The following is a 23,067-nucleotide window of genomic DNA, read 5'->3' on the forward strand; positions in this document are numbered from 1 at the left end:
TTTTCTGATGCTTTCTTTTTTAAAAATTCCTCACCCGAGGATATGTTTTTATTGATTCTTAGAGAGAGGATGGGAGGAGAAGGAGGAGAAAGAGAGAGAAACATTGATGTGATCAATTGCCTGCCCTACTTGCCACAACTGGGAATCCAACCCCCGCAACCTTCTGGTGTATGGGAGGATGCTTCAACCATCTGAACCACCCCGCCAGGGGCTGATGTTTTCATTTCTTTAGTCTGTAGCAGTGCTTTTTGGTGAATGCTTATGTCTATTGCAAGGTGACCCCTAGAGAAAAATATTTAGGTTGTTTTATTGTCTACCAGGGAAAATGATAAAGTACTGTGTAAACATTCAATAACTTCCTGAGAGTGAAGTTTTACTATCTGAGAATAAGGATTGTAGACTTTAAACAGTCCACTGTTTGGGAAGGGTGATATGGTCTTACCTCTTCGGTCTTAAAATTACTTCTACTAGACCTTGTGTCTTTGTCTGATATGACGGTGTTATGTAATTTACTGCAGTCTATGCTTCATACTATTTGGAGACTGAGTGACCATGAAAAGATGTTAAAGCATTTGTCATACACATAACATTCACAGCCTGTAAACTGGAGAGAGAGAAATGATATTCTGAATGATGAATACCAGTGAATATTTTTTTGGAGGAGATAACTAGCTATCAATTAGAATTCACAGAAACATGAAAAGTGTTTCTGTTCTTCTTAGTAATTTTTTATAATGAAATTATTTTTAGTATGTCATATGAAGTTAACTTTCTTTGAATGAGAAATTATAGTTATGGAATGAGATCCACATGATCATATTTTATTAATATACATTCAGTGTATTTTAGAGTTTTGTTCATTTGGTATTGACTTTGAACAAGATTTTGAACTAAAAATATTTGCTAATAAACACAAATTACCATGACAAAATATAATAGGGCATTTTAATTTAAAAAATTATTAAGTATATTGTAAAAATCTTTGTTTTTGTCATTGTTGAATAACCAGGTTTTTTTCTAGTGTCTTTACCCTTCAGTTTATTTAAATGACTTACCAGTTTTTATATTCTGAACTACTTTTTACTCCATAATTTAGTATATTTCTAATAATCTAGCATTGTTAGGTTGAAGAGGTCTGTATATTTATTTTTATGAACACTTATTTTTATACATGCAAAATAGAAAAGACTCATCTTTCTAAAATATTTTTTCTCTCTTCTGGGGTTAAAAACAAGAACGACAGGGTCTTGCTAATGGGGCAGATAACAATTTTTGGAATCAGGTTTTACAGATGAAGGAAGTTTTTGAACATATTTTGTTGTCTACATTGTTAACTGAGATCAATAGTAGCTAATAACAGTTTTATTTATTGAGCATTTTTTTCTGAACCAGACACTGTGCTAAGCCCTTTATTTGTACTGGTGCATTTCATCCCCACAAACCTCAGGAGGAGGGTTTTGTTATTTTCCTACAGATGAGGAGACTGAGGCATAGAGAAGTAATATGTCCAAGTTCACAGAGTTAAGAGGCAGAGAGATGGGCTTCTAACCCAGTATGTGACTACAAAGCCAGATAGAAACCTCTTAATGCTGACAAACCTGTTTTATAAACCTTTCTATCTTCTTGACTACAGTTATAGTATTTATAACTTTATGGGTAATATCTGAAATGTGTCTTTCACTGTCATCATCGTTATAGTATAGCCTTTATAGAGAATAAAATAGCCTCTCATATGTCAAAGCACGTACACCGAGGGAGGATCTATATAGAAGGAAAAGGTTGATAATGGGACTGCTGGTTGGTTCTTTGACCCAACACCTATCCCTGACTCTGTCTTGCAAAATTAGTTTATATACTTACAGGGAATGTCACTATGTAATAGATTGACTAGTTGTTTTTCCCGGTTAGGGTCAGTTTATCAGGTTCCTCTCCTTAAGTTTTTAGAACATCTGCAGTTGGGGAAGGGAATAGATATAGGGTAGATCTTTGTGCAGAAACATTGATATGTACGGGATGGGAAGTATTTCAGCCTGTGATGAGCAACCTGAAGCCTTCCTCAGTCTAGCTCTGCATGAGTCCTAGCTCTAATTTCACAGGCATCTTTTCAGAGCATATAAAGCGGAGTGGCAATGGTTAGGGAAAAGCCGTTAGGACAACTGCCTTCAAAAAGGGGAGGGGCCTTTGTAGAATCACTGGTTCCTAGATGCTGTGCTCTGACCAGGCCATAGCCAGCAGAGGCCACGACTTGGCAAAGGCTAGCTTCAGAGGAGAGGAAGTAGGAAGGCCTTTTAGGGTAGAGCATGCAGGTGCCAGCAAACGGGGTATCCTGATAGCTTGTTTTTTTTCTGGAACCTGGCTATTTTGGTGCTGCTCCAGGATGCCTAGCTGCATGGCTTCCCATAGTCCTACCTGCCCAGCCTAACTCATTTGAGCAAGGAGGCGGAGATGTAAATTCATCACCATATCCCTAGCACCTGGCCCACAGCAGGTCTTATGTAAAAATTATCTGAATGAATTGAAATAATGCTAGTCCCTGGTCAACCCTTTGTACTTTGAGCAGCAAAGAGATTGTTTGGGAGGTTTAAATGGAGAATGTAAGAATAGAAGGCCAGAATGCTGCCTCTCTTACTAACTAAAACTAATTTCTCATTTTATTCAGTAAAGGGGGGAAATTTAACTTTTAAGTCTAAGATTCAAGAAATTTATTCTCTTTTGGAATGAAAATAAATGGGACCTGAAGACATTTTTATTTTTCTTATGCAAAAAAAGTTTAATGATTTGGTCCTTGTGATTTATGACAAAATGAACTGTTGTATTTACAGATAGATAGTAGACTATTGGAAAAATCAAACTAGTTTGGCTGTGCTATTTATTCTCAGAGCTATAGTCTGGTGTGGTTTTATGGGGGTTTAACTGTTAGATCTTTATAAGCTGTATTACTACCTCTCTTTGCATCTTTTTGTTAACTGTTCTATTCATATTCAAATATGTTTTAAAATATCACCTTTTAAAATCTAGCCTTTCAAACGAACACAAGTTTGAGAAGTAACAGCAGTGTCATAGAACCTCTAACAAATAATTAATTACTCCTTAGCTCGTCTAAATCATCATTATGTGTCAACTTACCATAATTGAATTGAAAAGAACATTTGAGTTAGAGAATGTTTAACAAAATGGAGAAATATTTTTTTTATCAGTAGTTGTTGATAATAATATATAAATAATATTTTAGAAGTGAGGATAAACACTGAACATTTAGCATTGTAGTACTATTACAAGACACACTGATAGTATCTTAATTAAAGCCCATGCTTTGTTAGAATGACTCACTTTCTGGTTGCTGTGAGACCCTTAAAAAAACTGCTCATTCAGAAAAAGCATCTACTCCTGCCTGCTTTCTTTGGTAAGGCTGGCTGAATGAAATACAGGTTGATTTTAGGTCAGTGTTCCTTCTTTAAGTTACTTCATTTTGATTTCAGGTTCTTTCAAGTTTAACTTTGCATTTCTTCAACTTGACAGTGGGATATTTAAAAATACATTAACTCGTTATAAATCTTATTCTTTGAATCAGCTTTCATTTACACTGAACTTCAAATTCTACAGTTTCTGCAATGGTCAGTATATACCATCTGAAGCAATCATAGCATCAAACTGAAATATTAGGAAATTTTAAACATGCCATATGCTTTTAATTTTAGTAGTTTACATATATAATGATGATGCTTCACAGTATTATACATTGCTTTTATGGCAGATATAAACATTTTTTTTCCCCTCTGTGGAATAGCTGTGGTGGGCAGAGTCACAGTTTGCCAGTCTCCCTTCTGGGCAGTGGTGCTTCTTAACTTTCAGGATTTGTCCCTCCTCTGGTAGCTATTGCATTTATTCTCCTTTACACCTTTCAAAAATTCCCTCATCTCAAAGCAGCAGCCCCCCTTCTCACTTCTAACTACTTTAGTATTCTACTTCTTTCTCCTTGCAAATATATTAAGGCTGAGTTTCTGTGAAGTCATTTATTCTTTCAACAAACATTTATTGAAGCCCTTCTGCTGGGCATTGTGCTAAAGTGAAAAGATGGTTAAAACACTGTCTACCCTAGCCGAGGATGTAGTCCAATAGGAGATAGACACGCACAGAAGTCTAGAGTGACAGATACTGTGATAGAGCTATAGAAGACAGTTCTGTCTTGAAGTTCAAGGTCTCTGTGTGTTTGTTTTTCCGAGATGGTAAAAATTTATTTTTTTTCCAATAAAATGAGAAGGAAGAATACTTTATTTGATTCTGTGAAAATTTCTTAAAACCCAAAAGGTCAGAAGGATCGTGAGGCCCCGCTTTCACGGTCTGTATTCGTACTGAAAATCAAGATCAAGCGAGCTTTTGCCCTTCTGCTCCACGGGAGGTTTCTGTCCTCCCTGAGCTCGCCTTAGGACACCTGCATGATTCTGTGAAAATTTCTTGACGTAGTCTGTGAGAGTTTCTTTCTCTCTATAGGAGTGGAAAGCCCTGGAAGAAACGGCTCTGTGCACGTATGGACTTTTGTGTGTGTGTCTTGTCAGAAATAACTCTGTATGCTCAGTGCCTTCATTCTAATTAGGTACGCAAAACACCAAAACAAAGCAAAATGACAGTTTATGAGGATGCCTAGTGCCTACCTGGCTAGACTGAAAGAGTGCAGGTTCTTCCACTCTTTGGTGGTCCTTGTTTGATCTAGTAGAGTTCTTCGTTTGATCTGATGGTGGGTTTGAAGGCAGAGCTTTTTGTTGGTGAGGCCCTATGGTGGCAAAACTACTATGCAGACAGTCCTAGATGGGAGAGGATAAGTTAACTTTGGACAAAGTTTTCAGGGAAAGCTAGGAAATTATTTAAATAGCAGCTGGGAGAAAGGTTGCACTTATTTAATGAAGGAAGTGCTAATTTTATACATCTTGGTTTAAGAGCTCTAAAGTGAGGAAAGGAAAATACCAATTGTTAGCTCAGCTGTGCTCTGATTTAGTTCTCAGAAGACTATTTCTGAAAGTTATATCAAAGGACAGTTTTTGGGGGGAGCAGAAGGTGAGAGACATATTTAAACACATTGCTATGTTTCTTGGGTGATGCATTATGCATTTATTATTCAAAGATTTATCTAATCCTTGTTTAAACTGGTTGTATTTTCAGCCTCTGTAGGTAATGAGTTTGGAAAGTTGTGACAGGCTGTGCTTCCTACTTCCCTTCATTTATTCCTAAACACGTGTCTCCTACACTCTTATTCTGAATGTACTGTAATCTCCATACCTCTCATAATTTTATACATTTCCACTAGGTTTTCCCAGGACCTTTCTACATTGATTGACCTTTCATGAAAATCTTTTTCTTTAGTTATCTTCTGTTCTTTTTTGAATTGCATTGGGTCTTTCTTGAAATGTGATTATTAGGACTTTATACTTAAGATAAGGAATCAATAATTTTTAGTGTAGATATTATAGAGTTTAAAAACCAATTTCTAATATCCTTCATCATGATCAAAAGTTTGTGGGCTCTTTGCTATAATTAGATGCCTGTTTTAATAGAAAAGTCTAGATATTCTTAAGATCACCTTCCTAGATAGTATCTCTTATCTTTTAAGTACTCTTAGGGTTATTTTTTGAAGTATAATTCTTTGTGCTAGCTTACGCCAGCTCACTGTATTATGAGATCTTTACGCAATTTATGGTACTTTATTACATTAAAGAGTTTAAAGTTGTACATGACACAGGTATCATTTTTGAATCAGACTGATAAGATAAAAGTAAACTTACTCATGCATGTTCCATCCAATAACCTATAATCACTTAGACCAGTGGTTCTCAACCTTGGCTGCACATTAGAATCACCTGGGAATCTTTTTAAAATCCTAATTTCTGGGCCTCCTCCTCCGGAAATTCTGTTTCTTTGTTATGGGGTGGGGCCACAACATTAGTAACAAAGAAACAGAATTTCCGGAGGATGAGGCCCAGAAATTAGGATTTTAAAAAGATTCCCAGGTGATTCTAATGTGCAGCCAAGGTTGAGAACCATTGACTTAGACCAATAGAGTAATTCCCCCTTTATCCGATGTTTCCTGTCCCTCAGTTACAGTTACTCCCAGTCAACTGAGGCCTGAAAATATTAAATAGAAAATTCCAGAAATAAGTTATAATTTTAAATTGCACTCTGTTCTGAGAGGTGTGATGAAATCTCATACTGTCCCGTTAGTCACTTAGCAGCCATCTTGGTTATCAGATCAATTGCTGAGGTATGGCAGTGCTTGTGTTCAAAGAACCCTTATTTTACTTATTAATGGCCACAAAGCGCAGGAGTAGTGGGTGCTGGCAATTCAGATATGCCATAGAAGCTGTAAATTGCTCTCTTTAAGTAAAAAGGTGAAAATTCTCCACTTAGTAAGGAACGAAAAAATCGTCTGCTGAAGTTGCTAAGATCTATGATAAGAATAAATCTTTTGACCATGAAATCACCTAATTTGTAAATTAAACTTGATCATAGGTATGTAAGTATAGGGAAAACTATAGTAAATATAGGGTTCCCTACTGTCTGCAGTTTTAGGCATCCACTGTGCCACTCCACCCCTGTAGATAAGGGGAGGCTACTGTGATTCTCCACTTGGCTGTACATTATAATTACCTGGAGGAGCTTTAAAAACACCTATGTCAGGGCCCCACTCCAACCAATTGAGTCAGACTTGCTGAGGGGTGGGGTATAGACATCAGTATTTTATTTTTTTAAAAAAATATTTTATTGATTTTTCACAGAGAAGAAGGGAGAGGGACAGAGAGCTAGAAATATCAATGAGAGAGATCGATCAGCTGCCTCCTGCACGCCCCCTACTGGGATGTGCCCTCAACCAAGGTACATGCCCTTGACCGGAATCGAACCTGGGACCCTTCAGTCCGCAGGCCAACGCTCTATCCACTGAGCCAAACCGGTTCGGCAGTATTTTATAAAGCTCCTAGATCAGTGGTTGGCAAACTGCGGCTCGTGAGCCACATGTGGCTCTTTGGCCCCTTGAGTGTGGCTCCTCCACAAAATACCATGTGTGGGCGCACTTGTACAGTGCGATTGAAACTTAGTGGCCCATGCTCAGAAGTCGGTATTTTGTGGAAGAGCCACACTCAAGGGGCCAAAAAGCCACATGTGGCTCGTGAGCTGCAGTGTCCTAGATGATGACCATGAACAGCCAGAATGAGCAAACATTGAATTGGAGTTCACACTGGGAAATCACCAGCTGCTAGAACTTCTAAATTGGATTAGCTTTTTAACTTGCTGCATGCCAGAAAATCATCACCATTAGAGTTCAAAGAAATGTATCAAATTTTGCATTTTTAAGATGACACCTGAATCAACTTTATCTGTTTTCCTGGCCAAATTAAATTCTGAGGTTTGAAGCATGGAAGAGCTAACAATGGGAACTTTCAGTTTCTCATTTTAGAATCTTTTTACTCATCTGTCTGACTTTAGTGTTTGTCTTTTCAGACCAATAATATCCATTGTCTTTAGCAGGAAATAAAACTTGGGTCTGATTATACCTTGGTACCTTTTTTTTTTTTTTCCCCTAAAACAAACGCAACTGCCCATAAACTTCAGCAATTGTGAAAAACCCAGGCTTGTTCTTGGGCTGAGGGAGTGCCGTCACTCTGGGCTTTTGGAATGAATGACTCATACTCTCTGCAGGCACCCAGTATTTAATCACTTGTTTTCTGTGTACCAGGAAGAGGAGGGCCTATGAAAATAGAAGCCCTATACTGCCAAATGAACCTGGAAGTGTAGACCTAATTGGTCAAGCAATTGAGCTTATAACAAAATATTTATGCCTTTTAGTGTATGTTGCTCTATTTCACTAATTAAAGGTTGGCATTATTTGTAAAATGCTATACTTTTGTAATTTGTAAGCAACTTTTCTCTTTACTATGTGACTTTGATAATCCTAAATTTTAAAACCTACTTGCAAATTTCAAACATTTCTCTTTTGAATTTATCTGCCACATTGGGATATACTTTTTGAAGGGAAGATTAGAAAGCAATATGCTTGTTGGAGCAGATCAGTTACATGGCTGTTCTTTGTGGAAGGGTAGTGTAAGGCCACTGGCCATTTTCTTTGCCATTCCAATGCCTTCTGCCTCCTGAGTAGTGATAGTGTGCATTACTAAGTGCACTTGCTACATATGCGTAGACTAATATCAGTTACAGATCTCCTCTATACAGAATCCACTAATGCCAACTGATTCTGCTTGCTTTTTAAAGAGTAACAGATTGGGGGGAGGGGGATGCACACAGCCCTGGTTGGATGGCTCAGTTGGTTGGAACATCGTCCTGTATGCCAAAAAAGGTTGTGGGTTTGATTCCTGGTCAGAGAATATAACTAGGTTTCGGGTTTGATCCCTGGTTGGGACACGTGTGGGAGGCAGCCAATTGATGTTTCTCTCTCACATCAGTGATTCTCTAGTTCTCTCTCTCCCTCTCCCTTCCTCTCTAAAATCAATAAACACATTCTTGGGTGAGGTTTAAACACACACACACACACACACACACACACACACACACACACTGAAGTATGTATCGTGTCCCAGGCACTGTACTGGGCAGCAAAGGCACATCAGTTCAAAGACACACTGAGCCTCTTTTCTTGTGCCAGTTATATTGCCTGCTTCAGGCCTTCCTCTGTTGTTTTGTGTCTCTTGTCTCTATTTTGGTATGAGAAACCATGGGCACCAGCTATAGATTTTAAGATCATTTCCCTTGAATGTTTAGATAAGTCTTTCATTGTGAGAAATCACATGCTCATCATTTATTATATTTATTGAAAGATAAATGCTTTTATTAACAATGCTTGTATAGCAGAGATTGTTGTTTTAGGACTTCCTTTAAAAACAATAACAATTTAAGTTGGTAGCCCTATTAAAAGTCAGTGAAAATAAGCAATTGGTAGAAGTCCATTTTTCATGCTTGCTTTTACTCATTTATTGATTCATTTGGTTCAATAACTATTGAATGAATGCCTGCTATGCATCAAACACTGTCCTAGACCTCAGGTATATAGTAGGAAACAAAGTAGGCATAGAATTAAATAAACTGATAGAAGGGTTGAGACTTAGTAATAGTCTGTCTTTTTAATTGGTTAGTTGAAACTTTACATTTATTTTAATATATTAGGAGTTATCTCTTGTGTACCCTTGTTTTCCATTTATTGTGCTTTTTCTTTTTATTCTATCACCTTTCCTGTCTTCCTTTGGATATCTCAAATATTTGTTAGGTGCCTCTCTATTGCTGATCAAAAGTTACATATTCTACTTATATTTTTCTATGGTTTCTTAAAACCCAGTATTTATTTTCACATACATAACTAAAATTTACCAATATCCATGTCTTTTTCCCAGGCATAATTTTACCTCCCTTTAGCCTATACTTCTAGATTCCACCCCCCGCCACCCCTGTGTGGGGGGGATTTAGAGGGGAGGAAGCTGGCAGTCATGCTTGATTTGCCATTTGGATCTGAACCTGAACTGGGTTGCTGGGACTAAGACTGGATGCCTAGTTTTGAGCTGCATCAGAGCTGTGGATCTGTTTCATATTAGAGAAAACAATTTTGGGGACATATCTAGATATTGAGATTTTCATTAAAAATTTTTACTTCGAGGAGGCTTTCAGGAATCATGGCATTACCATAAGATTTAATAAGTAAAAAAATTGAAGTTTTTCTTTTTAGTTTTTTTTTTTTTTTTAAAGCTGTACGTAGATCCTTGAAATAAAAATCTATGGAGAGATTTACTGAGTGGTAAGAACCTAGAATTTTAAATGCATATACATTTCCTAACTTGAGCTAAAAGTTACTGAACATTTATGTGCCAGACATTGTGCTGGACACTTTCATATAATTCTCTCATTTGATCCTTATAAAAACCCTATAAGTTAGTTGAAATTCCCATTTACACAAGAGAAAATAGAACTGAGAGGTCTTCAGAGACTATAGTAGAGCCAGGACTCTTTACCTGGGACACTGTATTCAGGCTGTGCCCACATCATGCCTGCACCTCTAGACTCTGTCCAGGCTTCCAGTTCCAGAGTCAGCTCGAGGCTGTCCTTGTACACACACTTATCTGGATCTCTGGCTTTAGGCCTGCCCTCTCATGTTCATCCTCTACACACTGACCCTGATGTTCAATCTCAAATGCAAATCTGCCCTGTCTGGAGGAAACAGCCCTGAACTCACTCTGTTGTCCTCCTGAATGGGTCCCGGTGTAGTTCTTCAGCCGTGTTCTTGCAGCTCCCTGCCTTTTACGTTAGGGTCCTGCAGAACCAAACTGTCTGGAGTCCTCATTGCATTCGATGCATATTTGAATGCCTTTTATGTATTAAGCAGCCTGATAGATATAGAGCAGACAAGAGCTTTTTAATGATCCAGATGGGGGAGGTCTAGACCCTGGGCAAAGGTAGTGGCAGTGGGATGGAGAGAAAAGCATCCATCAGATATTGCGGGGATAGAATCAATAGGACTCTGAGGAACAAAAGCATTTTGGATGTCACCCACATCCTGCTTGTGCAGCTGGAATGATGGTGAGCTGGAAGTCCCATACAAAAATAAAATGAGAATATTATACCTGAGAACATTTGGTAGGGAAACTTATGGTGTTAGAGGCATGCTAGAAAGAGCCCTGGACTGAGAACGGGAAATGGTGTTTTGATTTTGACAAACTATGTGGTATTGGACAGTCCCTGTGTCTCTGCTAGCCCTGAAGCCTTTACCTGAAGTAGAACAAAGGACTTTAACTTTGCCACTTTAAATAGTGAGCCCTTCTAACACGATTCACAGCAAATTATCTGACTTTAACTTGCCACTCCATTCTGTGTCATACGTTCATTTGTCTACTTAGCATTTTGGAGCCTGCTGTGTACCGGGCACTGAGGATATAAAGCTAAATGAGAGTAGGTCTTATGAGCTTCCTGTTCTTGATGAGCTTCCTGCTCAGTCAGAGAGACAGACAAGTCAATAGTTAGGTGCATTAAGCCAAAATAAGTTGCTGTGATGGAAATCTGAGCAAGGTTCAGGGGAGTCACAGAAGAGATCCTGCTCCGTTCTGCTAGGAGGGTGGAGAGGGGAATGTGTCAGCGAACACCAGTGACCCTTGCTCTGAGTCTGGAGTGAAGAGCAGGCCGAAGTGGGTGGGGAGCAGCATTCCACACACAGCCTGTGCACACTTGGGGATGACTGCAGGAAGACCAGGATGCTGGGCGTGGGGAGGCAGGAGGAGGTGCACAGGACCCGCCCATGCAGGGCCTCACAAGCCTTTCCGAGGAATTTGGACTTAGTTTCTAAAGCTGTGGGGAATAGAAGTAATACAATTGGATTAGCAATGTTCATATTTATCCCTTTTAATACCTAATGTATTTCCTTCACAATAATAATGGTAGGCAAGCTAGACTTTGGGGCAAAGAACATTATTTGAAATAAAGGCAGTTATTACATCCTGATAGAGCAGTTCACCAGGAAGATAAAGTAATCCTGAACATAGTCTCAAGTGTAAAACAAAGCTTAAGAAAGAAAAATGGAAAAAAACAGAAAACATGAGAGTTAAAAGAAAACAACAACCTATTAGGTTTAGCAGTCAAGGAAATTAGCAAATACATAGAGGAGTTGAACAAAATAATCAAACAAGTTGATATAATGAGCCCTAGCCCCAAAATTAAATAGTGTGTTCAAATGTTTCAGATCCATAGTAAGAAATACTTTAAAAATCATGACCTGTTGAACACATATGTATGTACCAGAAACAAAGGTTTCATAAAATATTTCCCTACATGGTACAGTTTTTCTGTTTTCTGCTCTATTCTGTTGTATTGCTGTTAATACTAATTTCATACAAAATTGATTTCATGATCCACTAATGGATTGATACCCTTTTTCGTTAAAAATATGCATGCTTTTGAACACACACAGAACATTCACAAATTGACTTTCTGAAGTCTCTTCACCACACCAAGCCTCCACTGCCTCTCTGTTCCTCTCTGTCCTTCCCCCTGCTAAAGCAAAGTTGACTTGACTCCTATTTTTACTGAATCAAGGCCATCCAATACATCATCTGCTTTTCTTCTCCATTTCTATATTTAGTCTTTCATCTTTGCTTCTAGACTTAGAAAGAAGTGGTATCCTTCCTTTTCAAAGGTTAACTTTTACACCTGGAATTTTAATGTCTTAATAATCTTATGTTTTCTTGTCCTCCTTTCATATCTCTGGTTCTTACAGCTAGACATTTGTCCTTGATCATTCCACCATGAATTCAGTCTTAATGGGTTTAACTGGTTCTCATTTTGAACCTCAAAGATTACCAGTAACTATTATTTTTAGTCTTTATACCACAAAACTTGGTTATTGTTTCAGTTTTTCTAGTTTTTAATTCTCACCTGAGGATATTTTTCCCATTGATTTTTAGAGAGTGGAAGGGAGGGAGGGAGGATGTGAGGGGAGGGGGGGGAGAGAGAGAGAGAGAGAGAGAGAGAGAGAGAGAGAGAGAGAGAGAGAGAGAGAAAGGGAAAAGAGGGGAGGAAGAACATTGATGTGAGAGACACATTGATTGGTTGCCTCCCACACACACCACAACTGGGGCCAGGGATTGAACCTGCAACCTATTGAACTACCATTAATGTTACATTTATATCTATGTATTTCACAGCCTTTTACAACCTGGGTTCCACAAGAGAATTAAGCTCTAATGTCCTCAGGCAGCCAATGTGTGTAATGAATTAACTTGTCTCCTATGTGTGTAGAATGGCATAAGTTATTTGTGAGAATTGAGAAAACAGTCACCCACACCATTGTTTTATGGCTGAGATGAGGATGCCTGCGCACACCAGGCACTCGGTACTTGTTCCTGTTATTTTTGCCCTAGAAGTCCCATAAAAGAGCCCTGGCTTTCTGGATTTCTTTGCTTGGTGTACGATTCTCGGGGAAAGGGCATTTTCCAGACTGAGATCCAGTAAGTGGACATCTCTATATGGCAGTTTCTCAGGCCTTGTCTTTGGATTTGGGACTAGCTATGACTATAGACTGCCGGCATCTGTTGTCTTGTAGTGTACCAGCCTCTTTCCCCCACTGAAGGGCGCCAGAGTACTGCCTCCAACTGAGCAGAGTTTCAGAATGTCAGTTCTTTCCCCATAACGGTCCTTATTGACAGAAGCCTTTCTCAGGCTTTGATTTAACGCTTTTTCAAAAATTGCTTGATAGTAATGTATTCAGTTCTGGGTGTTCATAACTGCTCTTTTTGGACATTGATCATATTTTAATATACTACTTTTAATACACTGTTTTAATTTGTTTTCTGATGAATATTTTCTCATGATTGTTTCTTATTTTATTTTAGCTACTGATCTACTTCTTGCCTGGAATCCCATTTGCTTGGGTTTGGTAGAAGGTGTTATTGGGAAAATTCAGCTTCATTCAGGTATGTTTCTGTAAACTCCTTAAACTTGTCAAATTTTTTGTGGCATTTTGACATTTTTTTCTTTGATGATAAATGTAGATTTTGTTATGGCTTTGATTCCTTTGCCTTAATTTTGGGTCTGCCTGAAGTGGGTATATTGTTGCCATATAAGTTTCATGAAATACAACTAGAGAAAAAGGAGGTATAATATTACAACCCTTTCTTCCTCTTAAAACACAACACTTACCAAATGCCTAGCATGTGTCAGGAATTGTGCTAGTTGGTAGAACGCAGTGGTGAGCAAAACCTGACCCATTCCCACCCTTGTGGAGCTTCTAGTTTAGGAGAGAAAACAGACATCGGTGAATAATCACCGAAACAAACATACAATTATTTGATAATGGTGGTAGGTGCTCTGATGGAAAGATAGCCCCCCAACTGCACTGATTTCAAAGGAGAGGATAGTAGGAACAAGGCTAGAGAGATAGGCAGTGGCAGACCATGGCTATTGTTGGCTTTGGGTCAGCTGTCCATTCCTGATACAATTAACTGGCCAGGGAAGAGTGTGGGTTTCTTAGTATGGGGTGTGGTCCATTCCGGGGGCCCTATCCAGGGCAGACAAATTGATGGAAGGTCTAGGTCAGTGGTTGGCAAACTGCGGCTCGCGAGCCACACGCAGCTCTTTGGCCCCCTGAGTGTGGCTCTTCCACAGAATATCGACTTCTGAGCATGGGCCACGAAGTTTCAATTGCACTGTACATGCGTGCCCGCATGTGGTATTTTGTGGAAGAGCCACACTCTAGGGGTAAAGAGCCGCATGTGGCTCACGAGCCGCAGTTTGCCGACCGCTGGTCTAGGTAATTCAGCAGGCCCCCTCTTGGAAGGACAGACACCTGTGCCCTGGGATCAGAGGGAATTTTGTTCGTGAAAAAAATAGATGTTACATAGTTGGGTCGCAAAATATCCTGAAAATGACTAAATGAAATAGTTTAAACATTATACTTAAATATCTATTTTTCCTTTCGTATCCATTTTAATACAAGTTTTGAGCTCTTGGCGGCTTTACCATTATTGCTGTATAATTAGGAGTAAAAAAGTGTGCCCTTTACTCTGGCCAGTATGGCTCAGTTGATTGAGTGTTGTCCTGTGGCACTGAAAGGTCGCTGGTTCGATTCCTGATCAGGGCACCTGCCCAGGTTGTGGGTTCAATCCCTAGTGATCCTTGGTTGGGGTATGTGTGGGAGACAACTGATAAATGTTTCTCTCTCATGTCGATGTTTCTCTCTCCCTCTCTGTCCCTCTCTCTCTAAAAATCAGTATAAACATGTGGGGTTTTTTTTTTAAAGTGTGCCCCTTTTTATTGTAAAATAAAATTATTGAGCATTTGTGAGTTAAGTTGATTTGTGGGTATAAAGCACATATTGCTGGAGACGATCTAATTTTCCTTTATTAGGTTTTTTGGTGGTTTTTTAAAAATCTGTTTTCATTTTGAAATATATTTTAGATACAAAAGCTGTTTATCACATATAAAGTATAGGTTATCATAAAAACAAACATTTATATCTACCACTCAACTTAAAAAATGAAATATGACCAATGTCTTTGGAGCCCTCACCATGCCTTTCTCCAAGTATATCCTGCTTTCTTCCATTCAAGAGAACCTGCCATTTTGAATTTTGCCTTTCATTATTGCTTGTATTACATATGTATTCCTAAACAGATCTGTTGCTAATTTTTTAATAAGTGATAAGCTGTTTGTATTCTTTCACTTTTTCTCCTACTCAACTTTACATTTTTTACCTTTATCCATGTTGATGTATGAAACTTTAGTCCCTTGTTTACACTATTGTATGAATATACCATAATTTGTCCTTTTTCCTATCACTGGGTAATATAGTGTGGGTTTTTTGTTTATTTTTTCACTATTAGAAATAATATTGCCCCAAGCATTTTTGTATATTCTGCCTTTGATATTTAAAAAAATTTTTCAATACAGAAGAGAAAAGCATTTAGAGATTCTGTAACCATGCTAAGTATTTTAGTAACACTCTTCTACCTGACTACATTTACATACATATATTTTTAATTCATTTATATGCTGACAAGATAATTTCACAGCTGAGTGTTCTGAATTAATTTCGTTTTCTATTGCTTAAGTGAAGTATATGAAATTTTTGAGTTATTTTTCTTCACATCTTGGAGCAGTGAATAAATCACTGAATTTAATCAGAAGACCTGGATTCAGCTTTTTTTATTAGCTTTCAGATAAAAGGGAATTTGCTTAACATCCTTTTCATTTATTCTGTTAGCCAAGGTCATTACTGTGGCAGCCTGGAGCTGGAAGGGAGCTTGCCTGAGGTGTGTGTCCCAGTTTTCCTGCTTGTGGCATCTCCTTCATATCTCATCTCACATAGCATCTCCTTGGGTCTTCTCTCTCCTGGATACCTATCCTTTTAGGGTGGTGGCTAGAAGACAAGCTGCAACAGGCAGGGGTTTATTAAGCATCAGCTTCTGTCACTGAGTCTACTAGTGTCCCATTGGCCAAAGGAAGTCACAAAGCCAAATCCAGAGTTGACATGGGAGGGGATGTCACAAGGGCATGCATCCCAGGAGGCTGGCTCATTGGGTCCACAATATCTCCAAGCCTCTGCTTTGTAAGCAGTGAAACAAGAGTAAAACTGACCTCCCTCTTTTTTTCCTAGGGTATTGCCAGTCTCTAATGAGATAGTACCTGAAGGTGCTTCATAAATTACAGATCACTATTTTATCAAGACTCTTGGTTGCAAATACAAACCTGTCAGCTTATGCAAAACAGAACAAAAAACCCCACATTTTTATAAGGAATCTTAGGGACCAAAACAAAGAAGTGGACATTGTATAGGGATCCAAGATTACTTTTTCTGGGTCAGGTGGTCTCTCACCACTGCTTCTCCCTATACCTCTCCTACCTCCTTCTCTTTGTTCTCCTTTCTCTGTTTCTGTGTACGTAAGACAAAATTTTTGCTCTTATGGCACTCAAACCAGCCTCAGCCCTCAAAGCAACCAATATCTAATGTTTCTTTTCTTTTTTTTAAATGTTTTTATTGATTTCAGAGAGAGGAAGGGAGAGGGAGAGAGAGAAACATCAATGATGAGAGAGAATCATTATTGGCTGTCTTCTGTATGCTCCCCACTAGGGATCGAGCCCACAACCCAGGCATGTGCCCTGACCAGGAATCGAACCATGACCTCCTGGTTCATGGGTCAACGTTCAACCACTTAGCCACACTGGCTGGGCTGATGTTTCTTACAACCATTGGAGACTGACTAGCTATCAAGGACTGAGTAGTGAGTGTAGTTCAGACCCCTAAGACACAGACTCTTCTCCCTGGTCACAGACATTTTCCAGAGGTGTGCTCCTCTAGGCGGGAGGGGCAGCCAGGGTTTGGACGTGGCAGACAACCCAAAAGTTATCTCCTCCAAGCAATGAACAGATATTTTACTGGCTGATGATTTTATGGTGCTGTGAAAGTATGGTCAGCTCCTATGGTCATTTACGTGTGCTTCCCCTTGTTGCACCACTTGCCTTTCTCTGGACCAGAAACAAGTGGTTGGTAGGCAGTGGGGGTACCTGTTATATAGGATATTTATATTGTAACGGTGGGGAATAGAGTGAGCTGGAAAAAGAAAAAATTATTTAAAAAGAAAGTTGGACAGGGAAAGTATCTGTTTTTCACTTTTCTAATCTCTACCTTTTTTCCCCCTTGTCACGTCACTTTTAAGGTTTGGCTGTTAACAAAGGGAGTTGCGGGGGGACGAAGGGAAATCTTTTCTGGGCTCCCTGCTGCTTTTTACCCATGGAGACAATTGCAGCCTCACCCTGTGTGAATCATTCCGCCCCCAGCTCCTCGCCCTTTGAGCATTCATCTTACTCTTCCTTGCCTTCTCTTCTTCATTCTGTCCTGGGGATGCCTCTTCCCTTCTCTGGACCCCGGTATGTCTCTTGCTCTGGCCACACACACCATTAGCCTGGGTGAGGCGAGGTGTGCTTTCGGTATGCCTCAGAACCAGATAATCACTGCAGGCACGTTTTCCCATGGGAGCATCTTACCTTCTGGGGGAGAGGACGAGGGGAATAAAACTTATGTACTTAAACGTTTTCATCCTCCTACTTACTCTCTACATATTAATACATGAGTTTTTGTTCTTGCCTGGTGAGATAGGAACATACATTTATTTGAACAGATGTCATTGACAGTCTTAAAAGGGCATGGGTGCTCTGTTCATGACCGTCACTGAACTCTGAGCTCTGGAAATATTAAGCAGGTGTGACGTAGGAACTGTATTGTTTGCTGGAACTGCCATATAACAAAGTTCTGCAAACTGAGTATCTGTAATAACACATTTATTTTCTCACAATTCTGGCGTTTGAAGGCTGAGATCAAGGTGTCATCAGGGTTGGTTTCTTCTGTGGCCTTTCCTTGGCTTGGAGATGCCATCTTCTCCCTGTGTCTTCACATTATCTTCTGTGTGTGTCTGTAGTTTCTATTTTCTGTGTAATGTTGGGGAAATAGCTGTAGCTTCACACAGCTACTCATGAAAAGATTGCTTTAGGCTGGAGAATCCAAGCACAAAAGCTCTTTAAATTGAGATTATTTTGAAGCTTAAGACAAGGATAAGCTCTGTTGGGGTAAGAAATAACGGAATATAAAAAGCAGAAGTATATATTCCATGATAGATTCAGAAATAGTTTGAAAATTGTCAGGACTCTTGGTTAATTTGGCAGTAGAGGCTCTTGATGTAGTAATTAAGGGAATTACTACAAGTAGGATTGAAGAGTCACAGACAGTTCATCAAGGAGCTCTCACTCCTTAAAGTGGTGCTCGCCATCTGCCTGTTTCTCCCTTTGAAGTGGAGAAGATGTCTAAGTCACTAAAATGTAAAGTGGATTATGCACAGGGTTTTAAGTGTATAATTTCAGTCCTCTGCTGTCTATAGAGACTTCTTGCTATGACACTAAGGACATGAAATATTTTACATATTTCAGTTATGAATGGAGTGTCACTAACATTGCTGTGTACTTTTCTAAAAAGCCACTAGGAAACCCCATCCTCAAGGCACAGGAGAGACAGGACGAGGAGCCTGGCAGGGCCCCTGCGGAGCTCAGCCTCTGCTGGAGACCTGGCTCTCGGGACATGCTTTAGATCAGCGGTTCTCAACCTATGGGTTGCAACCCCTTTGGGGGGTCAAACGACCCTTTCACAGGGGTCACCTGACCATCGGAAAACACATAAATAATTACATATTGTTTTTGTGATGAATCACTATGCTTTAATTATGTTCAATTTGTAACAATGAAAATACATCCTGCATATCAGATATTTACATGACGATTCATAACAGTAGCAAAATTATAGTTATGAAGTAGCAATGAAAATAATTTTATGGTTGGGGGTCACCACAACACGAGGAACTGTATTAAAGGGTCGCAGCATTAGGAAGGTTGAGAACCACTGCTTTAGATACTGCTTTTGTTGCAATGAGAGCTTTAGTATGGTTTGCTGTCTGGTAAACATTAGCTTTAGTAATGACAATATGAATTTAAAAGGTTATTTCATCCTCACAACTACTCTCTGCAGTAGGCAGTTTAGTCCATTTCACAGAGCAGTTAAGTATCATGCTGCCAAGTACACGGAAATAAGTGATGGAGCTAGAATTTGAGTCTGAGTTCCGACCTCGAAGTCCAGAACATGGAAGCCTCCTTGAAACGGGAGGGTGCTATTTACAAAATTCCTTCTCTGTTGAGATTATTTGTGTTACATTTTGTCAGATTTTTATTTTCTTTAATATTTTTTTGATTTTTAGAGAGAGAGAGAAAGGGAGAGAGATGGAAACAATGATGAGAAACATCATTGATTGGCTGCCTCCTACATATCCCCTACTGGGCATCGAGCCACAACCTGGGCATGTGTCCTGACTGGGAATCAAACCAGTGACCTCTTGGTTCCTGAGTCGATGCTCAACTGCTGAGCCACACCAGCGGGGCATATTTTGTCAGATTTAATCTTTCTCATAACCCCCCCCAGGTATATTGAACTTTGATCTGTAATAGTTTTTTAAAAGGAGCACTCCCACTTTTCAGATTTATTCTGTGTGAGTAGCTAACTAAACTCTAAAATATGCATATTTTATTTTTAGATGTGTTTGAGTTCATAAGTTGAATTTCAATATTGGCAATACCAATATTTTTGTGGAGAAAAGGATGCCTTTTGGTTTCTCAAGTGAGTTTATGTATGGGGCAAAACTTCTGTGTTTGAAAGTTAGTATTTTTATATCTTGGTATTATACCATTAGATGGTTTATTAGAAATTTATTACATTTGATTATGCATATCATGTTTGTCATACTGTAACTTATTAAGATTACAATTCCTGATATTAATACAAACGAATCCAAAGTAAACTGCATTAAGAAGGCATAGCATGGAAGAGGACTTTCTAACGTGGCTTGTCTGGTCAGCTGCCAACACTCTAACTTGTTCAGTGTAAAATAGAAATTACTTATTTGAGGTTAAGAACCTGTGGTAAGGATTTCTTTTTTTAAAAGATATATTTTTATTGATTTTAGAGAGGAAGGGAGAGGGAGAGAGAGATAGAAACATCAATGATGAGATAGAATCATCTATCGGAGGCCTCCTGGACGCCCTACACTGGGGATCGAACCCTGACCGAGCATCGAACTAGCGACTTCTTGGTGCGCAGGTTGATGATCAACCACTGAGTCACGCCGGCCGGGCAAGGATTTCTTTTTATTCAATAAATGTATTGACATTCTACAGTGTATTATGTTTTATTATGTGTTAGGGTTATTGTGTGTTAGGTGCTTGGTAACCTTGATTCATGCCTTCCCAGCACATGGTAGGTTCTTGGTTAATGTTTAATGATAATGAATAATGAAATGGCCTGTAAAGGCCTTGAAACTTTGGAGTAGATTTCCACCCTACTCTATAAAGAATTATAAAACACTTTCAAACTCTTGCATTTATGAAATGCCTAAAAAAGCATCTTCAAAACACTGTTCCTAATGTGAGAATTGATTAATATTTGGAAGAAAAAGTAGGGGAAATTGAAATACTACGCATCTCTTTAAAAAACTTTTTTCAGCCCTGACTGGTTTGGCTCAGCGGATGGAGCGTCGGCCTGCGGACTGAAGGGTCCCAGGTTCGATTCCGGTCAGGGGCATGTGCCTTGGTTGCGGGCACATCCCCGGTGGGGGGGGTGCGGAGGGCGGCTGATTGATGCTTCTCTCTCATCGATGTTTCTAGCTCTATATCCCTCTCCTTTCCTCTCTGTAAAAAGAATCAATAAAATATTTTTTTTTTAAAAAACAACTTTTTTCATATGGGAAATATATATCATGTTATTTTTCTACAATAAGAAATTCCTGAAACAACTGTTTTAATTATTTTTATTTTGGGGATATTTTTCTTAGGGATATAAACTCATAAACTGAAAGGTTGATTTTACATGCGGTCTTTCATAGACTATTTCTCATTTAATTAAAAAGTGTTTGTGAGAAGTTAAAACTTGGATTGGAAAGGTAACCATTAGGCCTCTGAGTATTTTCTTTTTCTTGCTTGTATTAAGATTTCTTTCATTTGTTTTACCCTCTTCCTCACTCTTCCCCTCAAGATATTTACTAATTTGCTCAGTTCTAGTGTACACATAAAGTAGTTTCGGTATTGTTAATCCATACCCTTCTGAAGAACAAATTCATTAACCAGAATGCAGTATCGTGCTCAGTTGTTTTTACCTTTATCCTTACAAAATACTCTTCCAAAGTTACTTAGTTTTTGTCCTCTCTGTCTCCTATAGTGGGTTACATTCTCCATTTGTAGCTGAGTTGGGTTACTGTTTGCATTTCATTTTGGGGTTCCTCCACATTCTGGTTATTTGAACTATTTCTTCATTTTTGAGGCAACATGAAACATTACCATGTCTAACAAAAGAGTATACTCAGAGGACTGTTATTTTTCATTCCCTTGTACTATCCCCATTGCCCCTTCTTCCGTTCCATTTCTGCCTGTCTCCTGTAGGTGACCAGTCTCATTAATTTCTGATTTATCTTGCCTCTTGTTATTGAACAAATGAGCAGATACTCAACATTTTCTCATTTCTTTCTTGTATAAAGTGTGGAATACTCTACTTTTGTACTTTGATTTAATATATCCAGTTTATCCACTTAATATATCTAGGAATCACTCCTTATCAGTCATAGAACACTTCTAATTATTTTTCATAGCTGCCTAATACTCCACTGAGTATATGTCCCTTAGTTTATTCAACCATTCTCCTGTGTCTTGGCATTCAGGTTCTTCCCAGTACTTTGCAATTACAAATTGCTGCAATGAATAGACTTAACTGTATATACTTGTGTATTGTTGTGTATCTTAAGGTGAATTTACAACAGTGGGATTGCTAGGTTAAAAGGTAAGTGCAAATGTTTTATTGTTAGTTACCACTAAATTTCCCTCCAGAAAAATTGTATCTGTGTGTACTCCCACCAATACTGTATGAGGTTGCCTGCTTCTCCACAGCCTTGCCAGCAAATGTACTATCTTACTTTTTTATTTTTCCCAATCTGATGGGTGAAAATGGCATTCCTCTAATTAACGAGTGAGATTAAATACCGTTTCATATGTTTAAGGGCCATGTTATATTTTGTTGTGTCCTTTACTTTAAAGCAGTGGTTCTCAACCTTCTGGCCCTTTCAATACAGTTCCTCATGTTGTGACCCAACCATAAAATTATTTTCGTTGCTACTTCATAACTGTAATGTTGCTACTGTTATGAATCGTAATGTAAATATCTGATATGCAGAATGGTCTTAGGCGACCCCTGTGAAAGGGTCGTTTGACCGCCAAAGGGCTCGCGACCCACAGGTTGAGAACCACTGCTTTAACGAGTTATATCTAATGCACGTTGTGGTTGGATTATTCACCTTCAGCTTCCCAGGACAGTAGCACTTTATAGAGACCAGCCATTAATAATGACTTTTCTGTTTCAGATTTTCCATGGTGGCTTATTTTAATTAGGCAGAAAGCGCTGGTGGGCAAACTTCCAGGAGACCATGAGGTCTGTAAAGTTACCAAAATTGCTGTGCTGTCACTTTCTGAAATGGAACCTCAGGATCTTGAGCTAGAGGTAAGGTGCTTTCTCAGGAAATTTTATGGAAACGTGATATGAATATAATAGCAATTACGAGGATTTGGTTTAATAGACCAGAATCATGCAATGTTAGACATAGATAATGTCTTTAAAATAATTTAATCTTATGGTTTTCAAACTCCATTTTAGTAGTGGAAACTGTTTCCAAATCAGTGAAATCCAGTATATGAGATGCATAAGATCAGAGCTGCTTTGGTTGAGGTGGTGATGGGGAGTGGGCATGTGCTGTGAACATTAACGTACAAATTTTTGGTGGGCATTTCTTTTCTTTTCTCTTGGGTATAAACCTTGAGATGAAATTGCTGGGTCATGTGGTAACTCTATGTTTAACTTTTTGAGGAACTGCCAGGCTGTTTTTCAAAGCAGTGTGCCATTAAAAAAATCTAGACAAGGGTATGAAGAATCGGCGGGGTTCAAATAAATGAGAACAGAGG

The 23,067-nt window shown here is 38.8% G+C and overlaps 1 protein-coding gene across 10 annotated transcripts in view; it reads left to right on the forward strand.

Moving 5' to 3' along the window:
- INPP5F (inositol polyphosphate-5-phosphatase F) overlaps positions 1-23,067 on the forward strand; it is a 58,376-nt gene that overhangs the window by 4,442 nt on the left and 30,867 nt on the right. For all 10 annotated transcript variants that reach the window (XR_009448282.1, XR_009448280.1, XR_009448281.1 and 7 more), the window contains exons 2-3: positions 13,368-13,448; positions 22,473-22,609. Coding sequence is in view for 7 of the 10 variants with exons in the window: in XM_059661619.1 (XP_059517602.1) it covers positions 13,368-13,448; positions 22,473-22,609 (218 nt within the window). In the remaining 3 variants the exon portion in view is untranslated. The remainder of the gene's footprint in view (positions 1-13,367; positions 13,449-22,472; positions 22,610-23,067) is intronic.

The sequence above is a fragment of the Myotis daubentonii genome, chromosome 13 (assembly GCF_963259705.1).
Source record: "Myotis daubentonii chromosome 13, mMyoDau2.1, whole genome shotgun sequence".
NCBI classification, from domain to species: Eukaryota; Metazoa; Chordata; class Mammalia; order Chiroptera; family Vespertilionidae; genus Myotis; species Myotis daubentonii.